This window comes from Ixodes scapularis, unplaced genomic scaffold (genome assembly GCF_016920785.2).
Source record: "Ixodes scapularis isolate PalLabHiFi unplaced genomic scaffold, ASM1692078v2 PGA_scaffold3__209_contigs__length_174095766, whole genome shotgun sequence".
NCBI classification, from domain to species: domain Eukaryota; kingdom Metazoa; phylum Arthropoda; class Arachnida; order Ixodida; family Ixodidae; genus Ixodes; species Ixodes scapularis.
In genome coordinates, this window is record NW_024609868.1 from 22,343,430 (window position 1) to 22,356,380 (window position 12,951).

At 45.3% G+C, this 12,951-nt stretch overlaps 1 protein-coding gene and 1 non-coding gene across 2 annotated transcripts; one reads left to right on the forward strand and one right to left on the reverse strand.

The window, feature by feature from the left end:
* Nucleotides 1-3,257: 3,257 nt before the first annotated feature.
* Trnap-agg lies at nucleotides 3,258-3,329 on the reverse strand. Its single transcript has one exon. It is a non-coding gene; the product is annotated as a tRNA-Pro (tRNA).
* Nucleotides 3,330-9,543: 6,214 nt separating this feature from the next.
* LOC8033772 lies at nucleotides 9,544-12,110 on the forward strand. Its single transcript, XM_029968671.3, has 2 exons — nucleotides 9,544-9,750; nucleotides 11,336-12,110. Exons 1-2 carry the CDS (start codon nucleotides 9,685-9,687, stop codon nucleotides 12,077-12,079), a joined length of 810 nt encoding a protein of 269 aa, XP_029824531.2. The 5' UTR covers nucleotides 9,544-9,684; the 3' UTR covers nucleotides 12,080-12,110.
* The last annotated feature ends 841 nt before the right edge of the window (nucleotides 12,111-12,951 follow it).

The window sequence follows — 12,951 nt, forward strand, 5'->3', positions numbered from 1 at the left end:
CTTGCTACATATATATGTATATATATATATATTTTTTTTAAGCATGAGTGAAGCACTTTGCATTATATCACACTGTAGGGCCATGAGGCTTGTCAAACATTTAGTAGTATCCTTTTACTTGAAATCTTCAATCTGCGTGTGCTTTTGCTTCCACAGTTGCTTGCCAGTTTCGGCATTTGCTTTTCGAACAAATACTACTTGCTTTTTTCACCACCTCATTTATAACATCTACACGTGTATGGTTCTTTTGGAGACCTGAAGTATAGTCTACTTTAGCTTATATGTGAGCAAAGCCGAAGCTACATGCACGAGCATGTTGCAGTGTGTTGCACTGTGCAAGCAACATGCACGAGCATGTTGCTTGCATTGTGCGAGCTTGCATGCTTGGCAGACGGGTATGCTGAGAGCCCGGAGCTCACTCCTGTAGCTCAGCTGTGCTTGCAGTAAGCTGGTACTGTCATGGCATGCGATTGCTTCAGGGTGTTTCTGAACCATTGTAGAAGTCTCTGAGGATTCTTTTGCATTCTAAAACTTGGTTTCTTTGGAATCCAGGAGTCTCACCCCAAAGTACATTTCTGTAAACGATGGTTGAAAGGGGTTGGTGAGGTGCTTAATTTTTGTCTTAAATATTACATTTGTTGCCTTCAAAATAAAGTTTTTAGCCTAAAAACAAAATGGGAGCAAAAATTAAAAATATTCAGTGCTGCCATTTGTTGGCAGAGCCACAAACTAGCAATGAGCAAGCCTGGTTCGTCTGAAACGGTTGAGTGCATGAACCGGGGAAAGCAGACGAGCTATACTCGTCATGAACGGTTTAACTGTCAAGGGGTTAATGCACCGCATACATTATTTCTTGATAGCTCAAGTTATCATTCCGGAAAGACATAATTATGTAGCAGGCTTGTGTTTTTAAGGTTCCAGCATTCGGTGCATGTTTTAAAACCACTTTTAACAAAGTATGTATGGTCCAGCTCCTGTGATTTCCGTTGTGGAACAGGAATATCAGTAGAAGTATAATTAGCCGTAACACTTCTTTGCAGGCAAGTCATGAAGACAAACATATCGTCACGACAAGGTTGAGAAAATAATACATTGATAGCATACACAATAGACCTCTTGCAAAATCTAAGCGATCCTACCAGCGTAGTGCGGCGCAAAGCACCTTGGGATCTCATTGGCAACAGCTTCGGTTTGGATTTTTCAATCTCTCTTCACGACACCCTGTCACGATGGAGTACAGTGCTTGCATTTTCGAATATATGACTTTTAAATTTGTAATGCCTGCCAATACGGATAGAATGCTGGGGCCCTTTTTGGGGGCAGATGCCCTGTTTGCAATCATTTAGTTAAAGAAATTGCAGTTTTGCCAAACAGCCTGTGCACGCTGAAATATTTCAGTGGTTAAAATTTGATAAACTGGTCAGATAAAGCATGCATAAATGCGCACTGGGTTCAAGGGCTATGCAATCTAGTCTTCCATGGAAGAATGGGTGTTGTTGAAAGTGCCTCAGCTACAAAAATGCTCATCTTTGCGGATAATATGACATTGCACTTTTGTAAATCCAGTGAAACTAGCCTCATCATTCTCACAACATAAATAAAATTATGTTAGTATTAGAACCGAAAGATGATATCATCTTTCGGTTCTTTTACCACGCCACTATGGTGTCGTGTTTAGATAGTACTAGCAACAAATGCACTTTGGGCAGATCCTCGAACATGTAGAGAGCTTTTTATTTCTAACTTATTTCATGGGCAAGGTCCTGATATTCTTTAAAAAGGAGCCCTGCAAATAGAGTTAGAAGGAGCAGCAGATTAATGTGCCACCAGTTCATTCTAATCCAAGGCGTTGCGATACTTGGTCAGAGTTCTCACTCATCAATATGCCAGATCTGGTAAATGCAAACGATTATTGAGTTTGCCAGTGGCACGTGAAGTCGACCTGCCAACCATGGCAACCTGGAGCACTGTATGGTTTGGCACTTTCTAGCGACTGAAGCCGGAAACATTAGGTATGCCTGAGAGTGGGCATTGTTCAAACGTGGGCTATGCGGAGAGAAAGTCGTCTGCTTCTTGCGCAGGAGTTGCGGTGACGTCAGAAAGACGTCGAGCTATGATTGGTTTTTATTGAAGGATAGTGGGTATAGCTCAAAGTAAGCTGCATCGAGATCTACCCACTATCTTTTATTCAGAAGCAATCGGAGCTTGGCGTTCTGACGTCACCACAACTCCTGTAAAAGAAGCAGACGAACTTGCACTCCGCATTGCTCCGGTGGAGCCGCTTAGCATAGCAAAAAATACTGGGTAGGCCAGGAAGCCATAGAGTAATATATTACTCTATCAGGAAGCTGGCGATCGCATAACATGCCAGTATTGTCGGAGGCTACCGACCTGGCGAGCCAATCGGAACGTGACCATGTATCACCGGAGTGCGCTTTTAAGCTTTTACTACGAAGGATAAGTATCAGGCTTTTCGTTGGGTCATATGCTCCATTATGTGTGCATTGCGCTCGTATACGTAGCGCGTATCGAAGTTGTCGGCACGCAGTGTGGGGCTTATTGTTCCCCCTTTGCCAAGTTACGAGACAGGGTATAAGCGTGGGCTCTTGCTCTGCTGGCGCCACGTGACCGTTGCCATCTGGCTATTGTGCAGACTGAGATTTCTGAGACGTCCGAGACTGACATAGTAGAGCTAGTGCCATGCCATCACGTCAACTACTGTAGTTTGAATAATAATAAATAATTCGTCATCAGTTTGAACAAGAGAACCAAATGTGTTTGTCTTTCCGTGTTCCCAGAAAAATCCGAAAAACACTCGCCAGTAAATTTTTCGTCAATTCGGATATATCCGAAAAACTCCGAATGTCAAGGTCACAGCGACAAAAGAAACAGCAAAAAAGACGGAGTTTTACAACTTAACTTTTATAAGAGCACAAGGCAGTGGTCTTGAGGAGATTCCACTTCAGTTTCATTTGAAATTAAGAACTACTGACAAAAAGGGGTTTGCTTTTTAGCACGTCAATGTTCCTTCGGGGGTCATGGTACCAGGACCTTATTTATGTTTTCGAATTTTTAATTTTATGCAGTAAAATAAACTTATTTCTAAAGAATAGTCAATCTAACAAAACTATATATTCCGATAAACCCCGAATCCCCTCCGAATAACAAACTCCGAAAGACATCCTCCGACTTTCACGAGAAACTTTGAGAGAGCTCACGTGGTAAAAAGAAACTCGACTGAAGGAGGAAAAAAACGCGGGCTCGTCCGGGATTTGAACCCGGGACCTCTCGCACCCTAAGCGAGAATCATACCCCTAGACCAACGAGCCAGGTTGGAAATCGTGTGCTTAGTTAATGAAACAACTAGTACGACCTGCCAAAAGATACAACGATAGATTTTCTTTTATTGTAATTGCTTTATCGTTGCTTTTGTTTTCATTTAATTTTAGCCCGCTTAGATAAGTATTTCAGCTCATTAGAGCCGCGGCGCCGCAGAGAGGCAAATCGCCTACCTTGAACGCCTGCGGTGCCGCTGGCGCCGGTCAAAAATTGCCGGTGGGGGCGCGTTTGTGTTTGAACCTCCGCAGTGCTATGCATGAAATCCGAAGTGCATGCGAAACTAGAAATAAAACAGCGCGGAGTAGGTAGACTGGCTTTGGGGGCGCATTGCAAAACGCCAAACCAGGGAGTACAAGGAGACATGGGATGGGCATCATTTGAGAGCAGGGAAGCGGTGAGCAAGGTAGAATTTGAGGATAGGTTGAGGCTAATGGATGGGGAGCAATGGGCACGAAAGGTTTTCAGCTATTTATACATGAGGAGTGTAGACACAAAGTGGAGACAGCGCACTAGGAAATTAAGAGGAAAGTTTTTGGGCTATAGCGAAGATACGGAAGAGCAAGTCTCAGTTAAGAAGAAAGTTAAGGCCACAGAAAGAGATCGGTGGCTAGAGGGAATGCAGGCAAAGACTGCTCTGGAAAGCTATAGATTAAACAAAAGAGTTATTGCCAAAGAAAGCATTTATGACAATTCTAGGGGAAGCTCATTGCTGTTTGAGGCAAGAACGGGTGTTCTGCGAACCAGAACATACAGAGTGAAGTACCAGGAAATTGATACAGTGTGCACTGCTTGTGGAGAGGAGGACGAGACGGCTGAGCACTTGATACTCTACTGTAAAGGGCTTCACCCTATGCCTACCGAAGACAACATAGATTTAATAAAGTCATTGGGTTTTAGAGACAGCGAAGGGAGAGTGGATTTCAAGACTGTAGAGATTACCAAGCAAAGATTAAGTGAATGGTGGCAGAAATCGAGAGAAAACTAGGTATTTTCTTATTCACTGATGGCAAGGGGGTTTCATAGCCTCACTTTCTTTGCACTGCGGAGTGAATATAGATTTCACATTTAAATATTCTAAGCTTAAATGGTAAAACAAAATGGCTAGGTGGCGTAAGCTACCGCCTGATCCAAAGGGCTCAGCCGTATTCATCCATCCATCCATCCATCCTCCGGCGGCGGCGTGTGAACGGCGCGGGGCCCGGTGCAAAAATGCAAAAACCTCGAAGGTGCACGCTTTTTTTAGTGCGAAAGCATTAAAGGGATACGGAATCGAAACTTGGAATATAGAGAAAACATCAAGAAATGAGTTCAATATGATCAGCTAAGCCTGTAATGAATAATCGCACTGTCGTATTTTGAGCAGATGGCTATATTTTATGCTCTAAATGCCGCGATTTTGGCGAGCGCTTCAAAATCAGCCATGGAGGATCAGAGTAGCGATGTGGGCGAGTTGGTTCATGCTTAGAAATAATGGAAACAGCGCGCAAACGACAAGGACGGGAGCGCTCGTCCTGTGTACTCCTTTTCCTCCCGTCCTTGTCGTTTGCGCGCTGTTTCCATTATTTCTAAGCCATGGAGGAGCGCGATGCATCTCGGGAGATCCGGCAGACGTCTTGACGTCATCATGCCTCGGACGACCAAGCGTACCGTAGTGACGAGTTTTGCCACTTGGAGGCGTCAACGCGTTACAATCTCGCTTTGTCGAAGTACCCAAGGGCTGTAGAGATCGCGGGGCCAGCACGCGCACCAAACCTGAGAACGACCGAAGCACGCGTTTGCACGTCGCGCGAGAGCTGAAACCAAGGTTTCACTTCGTTTTGGCTCTTTCCACCAAGACGCCTCGGTATTGCGTTCAGGCCTAGGCAATCTATACCAGTGAGCGGACATACCGCTGCGGCGCTGCTTTCAGAGGCCTGTTGTCGTCACGACATACCATTGAAGCTTCATAACCAACTACCAGGTGGTTTTTGATTATCGTTTAATTCACTTTAAAATATGTTTTCTTGCGTTTTCTAGCGCAATATTTATGTTTCTGTGGTTGTGCTGCTACCTGCGTCGTGTTGAAACAAAGAAATGAGCTCCAGAATTTGGTTTTCGTACCCTTTTAACTGTGCCAGGGAGAACAGCCGGCGTTGTCTGTACTCGCGAAAAATGGCACCTAAATTCTAGCGACGATATGCGAAACTGCTTGGCGGTTTAGCAGCTGCTGGCAGCTTGGCTGGCAGCACTGTGCACGCGGCCATCTTGGTAGTGTCAGGCATCTTGAGTTTCGTTTTCTCAGCATTTCCTGGGCTGCCGCTAAGTGCGATTCGGGAACTTTATTGTTTTCTGACTTCCTATCACCCAACGTGGACAAAGGACTAGGCCATCATGCCTTTCATCTCTGAGGGCACTTTGAATTATTTTTTTCGATGCAAATAAGCATGAAGTCGTACTGTTTAGTAGTAGAAGGTTAATATACAGGGTGAAACAAGGAGACGCCAAGCTCTTTAAATCGACCGCGAAATTCGGTTTCTTAACCTATCGCGCCACGACTTTGTACAGCGTTGCCCACAGATGGTGCACTTTTTTTGTAAAATTTGCAAAGAGCGAACTTACCTGAGGAAAAAGTAAAGAAAGAAAAAGGCTTAGCTTCTATGGAAACGCAGCGACGCCACCGGTCTACAAACAACACGGCGCTGTTTCGCACGGGAGACAAGAGATGGCGCAACAAACTCCGCCAACGAACGAGCATACGGCGCCGAGAGCCAGCGTCTTTAGCAGACGATCTTTTCGACTCAAAAGCGGCGCGCGTTCCGCAGGCGGCGACTAGTCGCAGAAACAAAAACAGGCCCGGTAACAACAAGGAACCGCAGTTCCTTGTCTGCTAATTACGCCGGCTCTCGGCGTCGTCTGCTCGTTCGTTGACGGCAGTTAACGTCGCAACCGCTTGCGCCATCTCTTGTCTACCGTGCGAAACGGCGCCGTGTTGTTTGCAGACCGGTGGCTTCGCTGCGTTTCCATAGGAGCTAAGCCTTTTTATTTCTTTACTTTTTCCTCAGGTAAGTTCGCTCTTTGCAAATTTTACAAAGAAAAAAAAATGCACCATCTGTGGGCAACGCTGCAGAAAGTCGTAGCGCGATAGGTTAAAGAAACCGAATTTTCCGGTCGATTTAAAAAGCCTGGCGTCTCCTTGTTTCACCCTGTATATATATATATATTTGTTACTGCCGAAAGTTTTCTGGTGGAAAATCGTGTGTTCTACAGGAAACTGTGCCCTGAGCAATATTTTTCAGGCGTAGCAAAAAGCTCAAATTGGTTTCAGATAGCATTGACCTCAAGCATAGCTGACGGATGTTTCTCTATAAATGAAGACGTGTCCAACACCGGCAGAATAACTGCTTTGACTTTCTCAAAACTACCTCTCGAGCTTCTTTCGCACTAAACAAAAATTGTGCCTCACAAAAAAAAAAAAAAAAAAAAAAAGGAGTTTGTGAAAATGAAGTTGGCACGGTTGTGTTGCTCCACTTGACGTCTGGAGCGCAAGTTTTCGCCGCCGCCGACATCAAAGTTTTAGCCACTGCGATGAACCTAAGCCGAACGTGGCGTCCTACAAAAAAAAAGAGAGCAAAATCCTGTCTCCGTGAGTGTTGAGCAAACAGACACGTCGTCCGTGCCGGCCAAGGAGGTTAGAAGTACTAGGAGGGGGCACGTTGCAATATTGGTGAAGCCTAGTCATAAAAAGTTTAAACGATTTTGTGCCCAGCGTGACCGCAGATCTCTCTGGCGATTGGTGCGCGTGACATGTCACGTGTGAGATGGATGGTTGATTGCAGAAGGACTCCTTGCATGCTTGAGCGCGCTCCGTCCGGTAGGTTTTATCAGGTCGAAGTCTAGACTGTGGTGTATTCTATTTCTAGTACCCCACAGCAAGACGAAGTCTAGCTACGGTCACGTGATGTGGTCGCGTTGGCATGGTAAGTGAGGAGAGTAAGGAGGAAAATGAGAAAGAGGCGAGCCGTCAAGGGAGCATGGCTTGTGGAGGCTACGCGGCCGACGTCATGCCCTCTCCTACCCTTCTATTCTCCATGGTGCCGGCTGTGTTTTCTATTCTCTCTCACCCCGCGCGTCATCTGCTCCGCCGTGTGGGATGTGTACCTAACATCCGGCTGGCGTTCAAACTTTGTTTGAAATCGCGTCATTTTGGAAATTTCAAGCGCAGACGCGCGGGCTTCTGATATGCAATTTATCGTGTAATGCTATGCTCGATAAAAAGACTAACCGGGTCCAATTTTGTTGTTTTTTGTTTGCAAATATAAAAAAGAAATGGGAAAACTGTGTCAGATTGGCCGATCTCTCCGGCGAAAAGTAAATCGGGTTGCTGTAGCTTTTTTTTTACTATTAAAAGTCCTTCTGGTGTGGGCCTTTGCCGACAATAAGTGCAAGTCTGGAATAATAAATAAAAACGTGTTGTTTTGACACAATAGACGCAGTGGTTCAGCCTTCAGGGTAGTACTGCTGGTGGAACAAAGATACGTTAGTTGATCATTTCCTGAAATAAAACAATTAACAGAGCGCTATAGGCTGATTTTGGAGTAGCTTTAAATATTCGAAGAACGCAAATCACTTCACAACGGCAGCCACGAGCGAGAGTTCGATGTTCGGTACAGCCCGCTGGTACAGCCCAAAGATGGAGAACGGCAACCTTTCGGTTTGTCGTCTGCTAGCGGAATCGGGCGCGTGTTCTCTCTCGTTTTACCCATAGAGTAACAAAAAAAGGGAGAAATCGCATCAAGCAAATTGAAATTTCATATGATCGGCAGCAATAATTAAAAAATTTAACGAAAAAATAAATGGCCTTTTCCGATAAAGTGGCTTCAAAATATCAGTTAGTTTCATTTTCGACGATATTTCAAATAATGTCACTTTAATAAGTGACAAATATAATCACTAATGAGTTACAAGGCTCGGATATGTCACCGGATTGTCAAAGAGACGATGTTTGGCATTTTTTACCTCAATAAACAAAACTACAAAAGTATTTTCTTTTGAACCAAACAATAGTCCAAATAACATACAAGAGCACAAAAAAATAACTGTGAGTTTTGTATGTTTCCCGTATTCATACCAGCGTACAGAACTGGGTAGAAAAATCACGGAGTAAAAAATAGATTTTCACCCTGCTTCACTCAATAATTTTTTGTGAAGCGAAATATAAGCGTCTTTAGCAGACAAGGAACTGCAGTTCCTTGTTATTACCGCGCCTGTTTTCGTTTCTGCGACTGTCGCCGCCTGCGGAACGCGCTCCGGTTTTGAGTCGAAAAGATCGTCTGCTAAAGACGCCGGCTCTCGGCGCCGTATGCTCGTTCGTTGGAGTAAAGCACTGGATAATCCAGTGCTTTACGTTGGTGGCGTTCGTTGCGCCATCTCTGGCATCCCGTGCGAAACGGCGCCGTGTTGTTTGAAGACCGGTGGCGTCGCTTAGTTTCCATAGGAGCTGAGCCTTTTTCTTTTTTTACATTTTCCTCAGGTAAATTCGCTCTTTGCAAATTTTACAAAAAAAAAAAAAAAAAAAAAAAAAATCACCGCCTGTGGGCAACGCTGCACAAAGTCGAACCGAATTTTGCGGTCCATTTAAAAAGCCTGGCTTCTCCTGAATCACCCTGTAGTGCCGTAAATCATATACAGGATTACCCAAATTTCTAAATGGCTTCACGCCGCACGAGAACGTCCGTATTTTTCTTCGCGTTGTCACCGATTGTTTCAATCAAAAGCAGCTGCGGCTCAAGCAATGAATAAAAATAAGAAAAAATTGTGAACCCTGCTCACGATTGCGTTCACGTCACGCACGAATCAAAGGTTTATCGCTGCATCCGCAGCGGAACGCAGCAACAGTAAATCAAGCGTGGTCGCTTGATTTACATCGTGTCTTTGCCGCTTGGGTCACTGGTTTCGTTTTTCGCCTTGTGGTCGTTGCTGCTGATGATGATGATGGTGATGATGATAATGGTTTGCGGCTGTTCCCTTTTGAATCGGGCGGTTCCGTAGAGTTTGGGACCCATAGAGTTATTATAATAACTCTATGTTGGGACCTAGCCAGTGGGGATTCGGTTATCCCCGTTGGTGAACTAGCATCCACCAGTTCTCTAATCTTGAGTAGGGAGGCTGAGGTGCACACACCGCGCCATCCAACGGTACGATTGTGAAACTTGTGGCGTCCCTAGACGGCCGGCAGCAGTGGCAGCAGCCATTAGTATGTCAGTCGACGTAGCAGCGAAAGATATCTGTTAGCAGAATGACGCCTGGCCAGCTTGTTGGACTAACCACGAAGATAAATGATATCCCCGATACTTTGCAGCAATTGTGATGCCTTTCAATTGCTGCGTGCCACTCTGCAAACAAAGAGGAGTGAGAGATGCCTCTGGAAACAAGGTGAGCCTCCCTCAACAAATCTAGCGTCCTACTGGGCTGCTGAGCTCGCGGCTAAAACTACCCAGCCGAAACAGAAAAAACAAAAAACATGCCCGCATAAAACCCGTAAAAAAAAAAAAAAGAAAATGCTTTATTTTGTGAAATTTTAAGCCATGCATATAGCTGTTCTGAAAAGTGAGAGCAGCATCCTTACAAATGTGAACAGGTATGATTGCACATGAGAGTCATGAAAACGTCCAACTACCCCAACGCTGACTTTTCTTTTTTTTTTTTTTCTTAACGTAAGGGATGTGTTTTATCAACAGGTCGCATCGAGCTCTCACGTGTATTGTCAATCAGTAAACATTTTATTTGCTAAAAAGGTATGTACATCATGCATGTCTGTGACCTTTGATGCCATCTTCGATAGAAACTCCACACCTCTGACCACACCTAACTCTTAGCCCATCACCATGCTCTGTCCATGGCCTCCAAGAGTCCCGGTGTACTCCAGCCATTCCAATATCCCTCCGGAGAGATTGGAACTGAAGAGGCTCGTGCTAAACCCCCAACTGCTTTAGCTGCAGGTCGTTGGATGTTGACCTTCTGCTAAAACTGCAGGGTTTGTAGAACATTACATTATCTAGACAAATGACATTTACTGCCACCGTGCCGTGGTGCTCATTGCCCAAGAAGGGATGGTGCACTCAAGTCTCGTGCTCCGAGCGTGTAAGCCCTTTTCACACAACGAGTGCCACTGTGCTATGGCAGTAATTATTCTGAGGAACAATGGCTAGAAAACTGATGTGTCGTCCCAAGCTGGGAACTAACCAGCGACCTCCTTCTAATGTGGCTGGTGCTCTACCACGAGCAATGCTTCTCAATCATAGTATCTCCCAACGAATGCAACGGCAGAGGAAAGCTTAGTGCACCGGCAGTTTCGGAGGCCATGCTAGGCGTGACTCGGTCGTCCCTGCAATCAACCGTCATTGAAATTTTCAGGGATGTTGTCATTTTTCAGGGAAACCAAGGTATGCCGTGAAAATGCTCCAAAAGTTTCCCCTCCCCCAACATGCACACACACACACGAAAATACAACACATTTAATGAAAATTCGAGCTTGCTATCTGCAGTTGTCGATTTTTCCAAAAATAATTTTACTGCCAACCTCAGGATCGATGCCACCCTATTCAATCAATATCTAGAAAGAAGGGTTGTGCAAAAAGGTTTGAATCGAATAGCGCAGTCATCCCTAGCTTCTGCACTGTTGAAAAAACTGTCTTTCTTGGCTTCCCTTGCACTGTCAAGTTTATGAATGATGCAGCGCTATTTGATTCAATTACCATTTTCACAACCCCAGTATAGACATAAAGGTAGTCAGTCAGGTGGAATGATAGAGTACCTGTGGAAACGTAAGTGGATTTCGCAGCTTGCATGTTTGCGAGCACTTTCGTGACAGAAGGTGCACGCTCGTCGTACCTTTCTCGTGATAAACGGAAGTTGCATTGCCGTGCATAGGGGTTAAGACAGTGTCAACATGCTGCGACGCTGAGATTCAAGCACTGCGTAGGAAAACTCATAAATTATCATGCTCTCTTCCTTCCAGGTGTCCATGTTCGCCTTCCCATCTGATCCGGCTGTCCGGAAGAAGTGGATTGTCGCGATAAAACGCGACGACGACGAGTACTTCAGGGTCACAAAGTATACTAAAGTTTGCTCTGGACACTTTCAGCAGTGTGATTACCTTCCCAAAGTTGCTGGTGATCGCCGGTTCTTGAAGAAAGAGGCCGTGCCCAGTGTGTTTGCCTTCGGCAATGCTGAAAGGCCTCCGAGGAAGAAATGCCGTCGGCGATGGCCAGTGCCGGCAGTGCAAAAATTCACCGTTGCCAACGGAGGCGTAACGAGTCATGCACTCTCCGATTCGGCCACTAAAGATGTGGCAGGCAAAATGGCAAGTGGTGTAATCGCTGAAGTCAGTAGCAATGCCATCAGAGACTTGACAGGCCACACTGTTGCCGATGTAAACGGTGCAGTCGACGAGGATGCTACCATCGGTGCAGTCGTCGACAAAGCTAGCAAGCTCGTGCACGTGCGTCGATTTCAAGACCTACAGGAACAGACCGAGTCGCAAGCAAAACTGATTCAAGTTTTGGAGCTTGAACTCAAGAAATACAAAGAACAACTCAGATTAGCTGGAGACGCGTTGTCCAACGCCCATTCAGCGCTCAACTGTGCACTCTCTAAATGTGAAAGGTTCGACGATCAAGAAAGAGAGCTCAGAGATACAAAACAGGCTCTCACCAGAACTCAAAGAGAACTTGAGCTCGCACTGGCAAGATGCAACTCTTGAGCCATAAAAATAAACATTAGGCTTTCAAATTGCACCAGAACTGATTTTTCCACCATCAGCACTTAGAAAGCAACCCTGGGGCAAGTACCATGCACTACCTGCTTGATGCATGTCGTTACTGCAAGAATGGTACCCCGAGACTAGTCGCAGCTCATGTGCTTTATTCCAGTTTGTTACATGCAAGACAGTGAGTTGAAGTCACAGTGGCAAACTTTTTGCCCCGTTCTGTCAGTTAGTTACCGCAAGCTGCACACAACTCCAAGATTGGATCGACGGTTACAACCAAAGAACAGGTTGAAGAATAATAGCCGCTCCTGCCTGCACTTCCGTCTGCCATGGTTTTTCATCCGGGACAGTAAAAAAGTGTAGGTGGCGAGCCCACCGTAAAATATTGCGGAAGCACCCACTGTTGTCAAGCACCCACTGTTGACATTTTCCAGACTCAGAAATTCTGCAAATTATATGTTAAATGTCCGATTTGACCGGACAAGCACTTATGTCTAGATTAACCGAGTTTTCGATGACAATGAGGTGGGCACTCCCCCGGTATTTTACGGTATGCTTGGGTCAGTAATAAATATAATTTTTGTGTGGTTAATTCTAATGCCCACCTTCACATTGCTCTCCTGAAGCCCTAATCTACATGGCGGGACCAAGGGACCAAAACATTGCCGCCTGCTCCGATTCGGTGCAGTGCCGTCCAATTGCAGCAGGCAGTGATAACCCGGTCCCGCCGTGTACATTAAGGCCCCTGGTGTTCACATCCTGTTTATATGACCAATGACGTCATCAGCTACATCCACTTGCCATTCTGTCTAATGTAAATATGACAAAACAGACTTGTCAAAATGGAATATCTTGCTTTACATAGA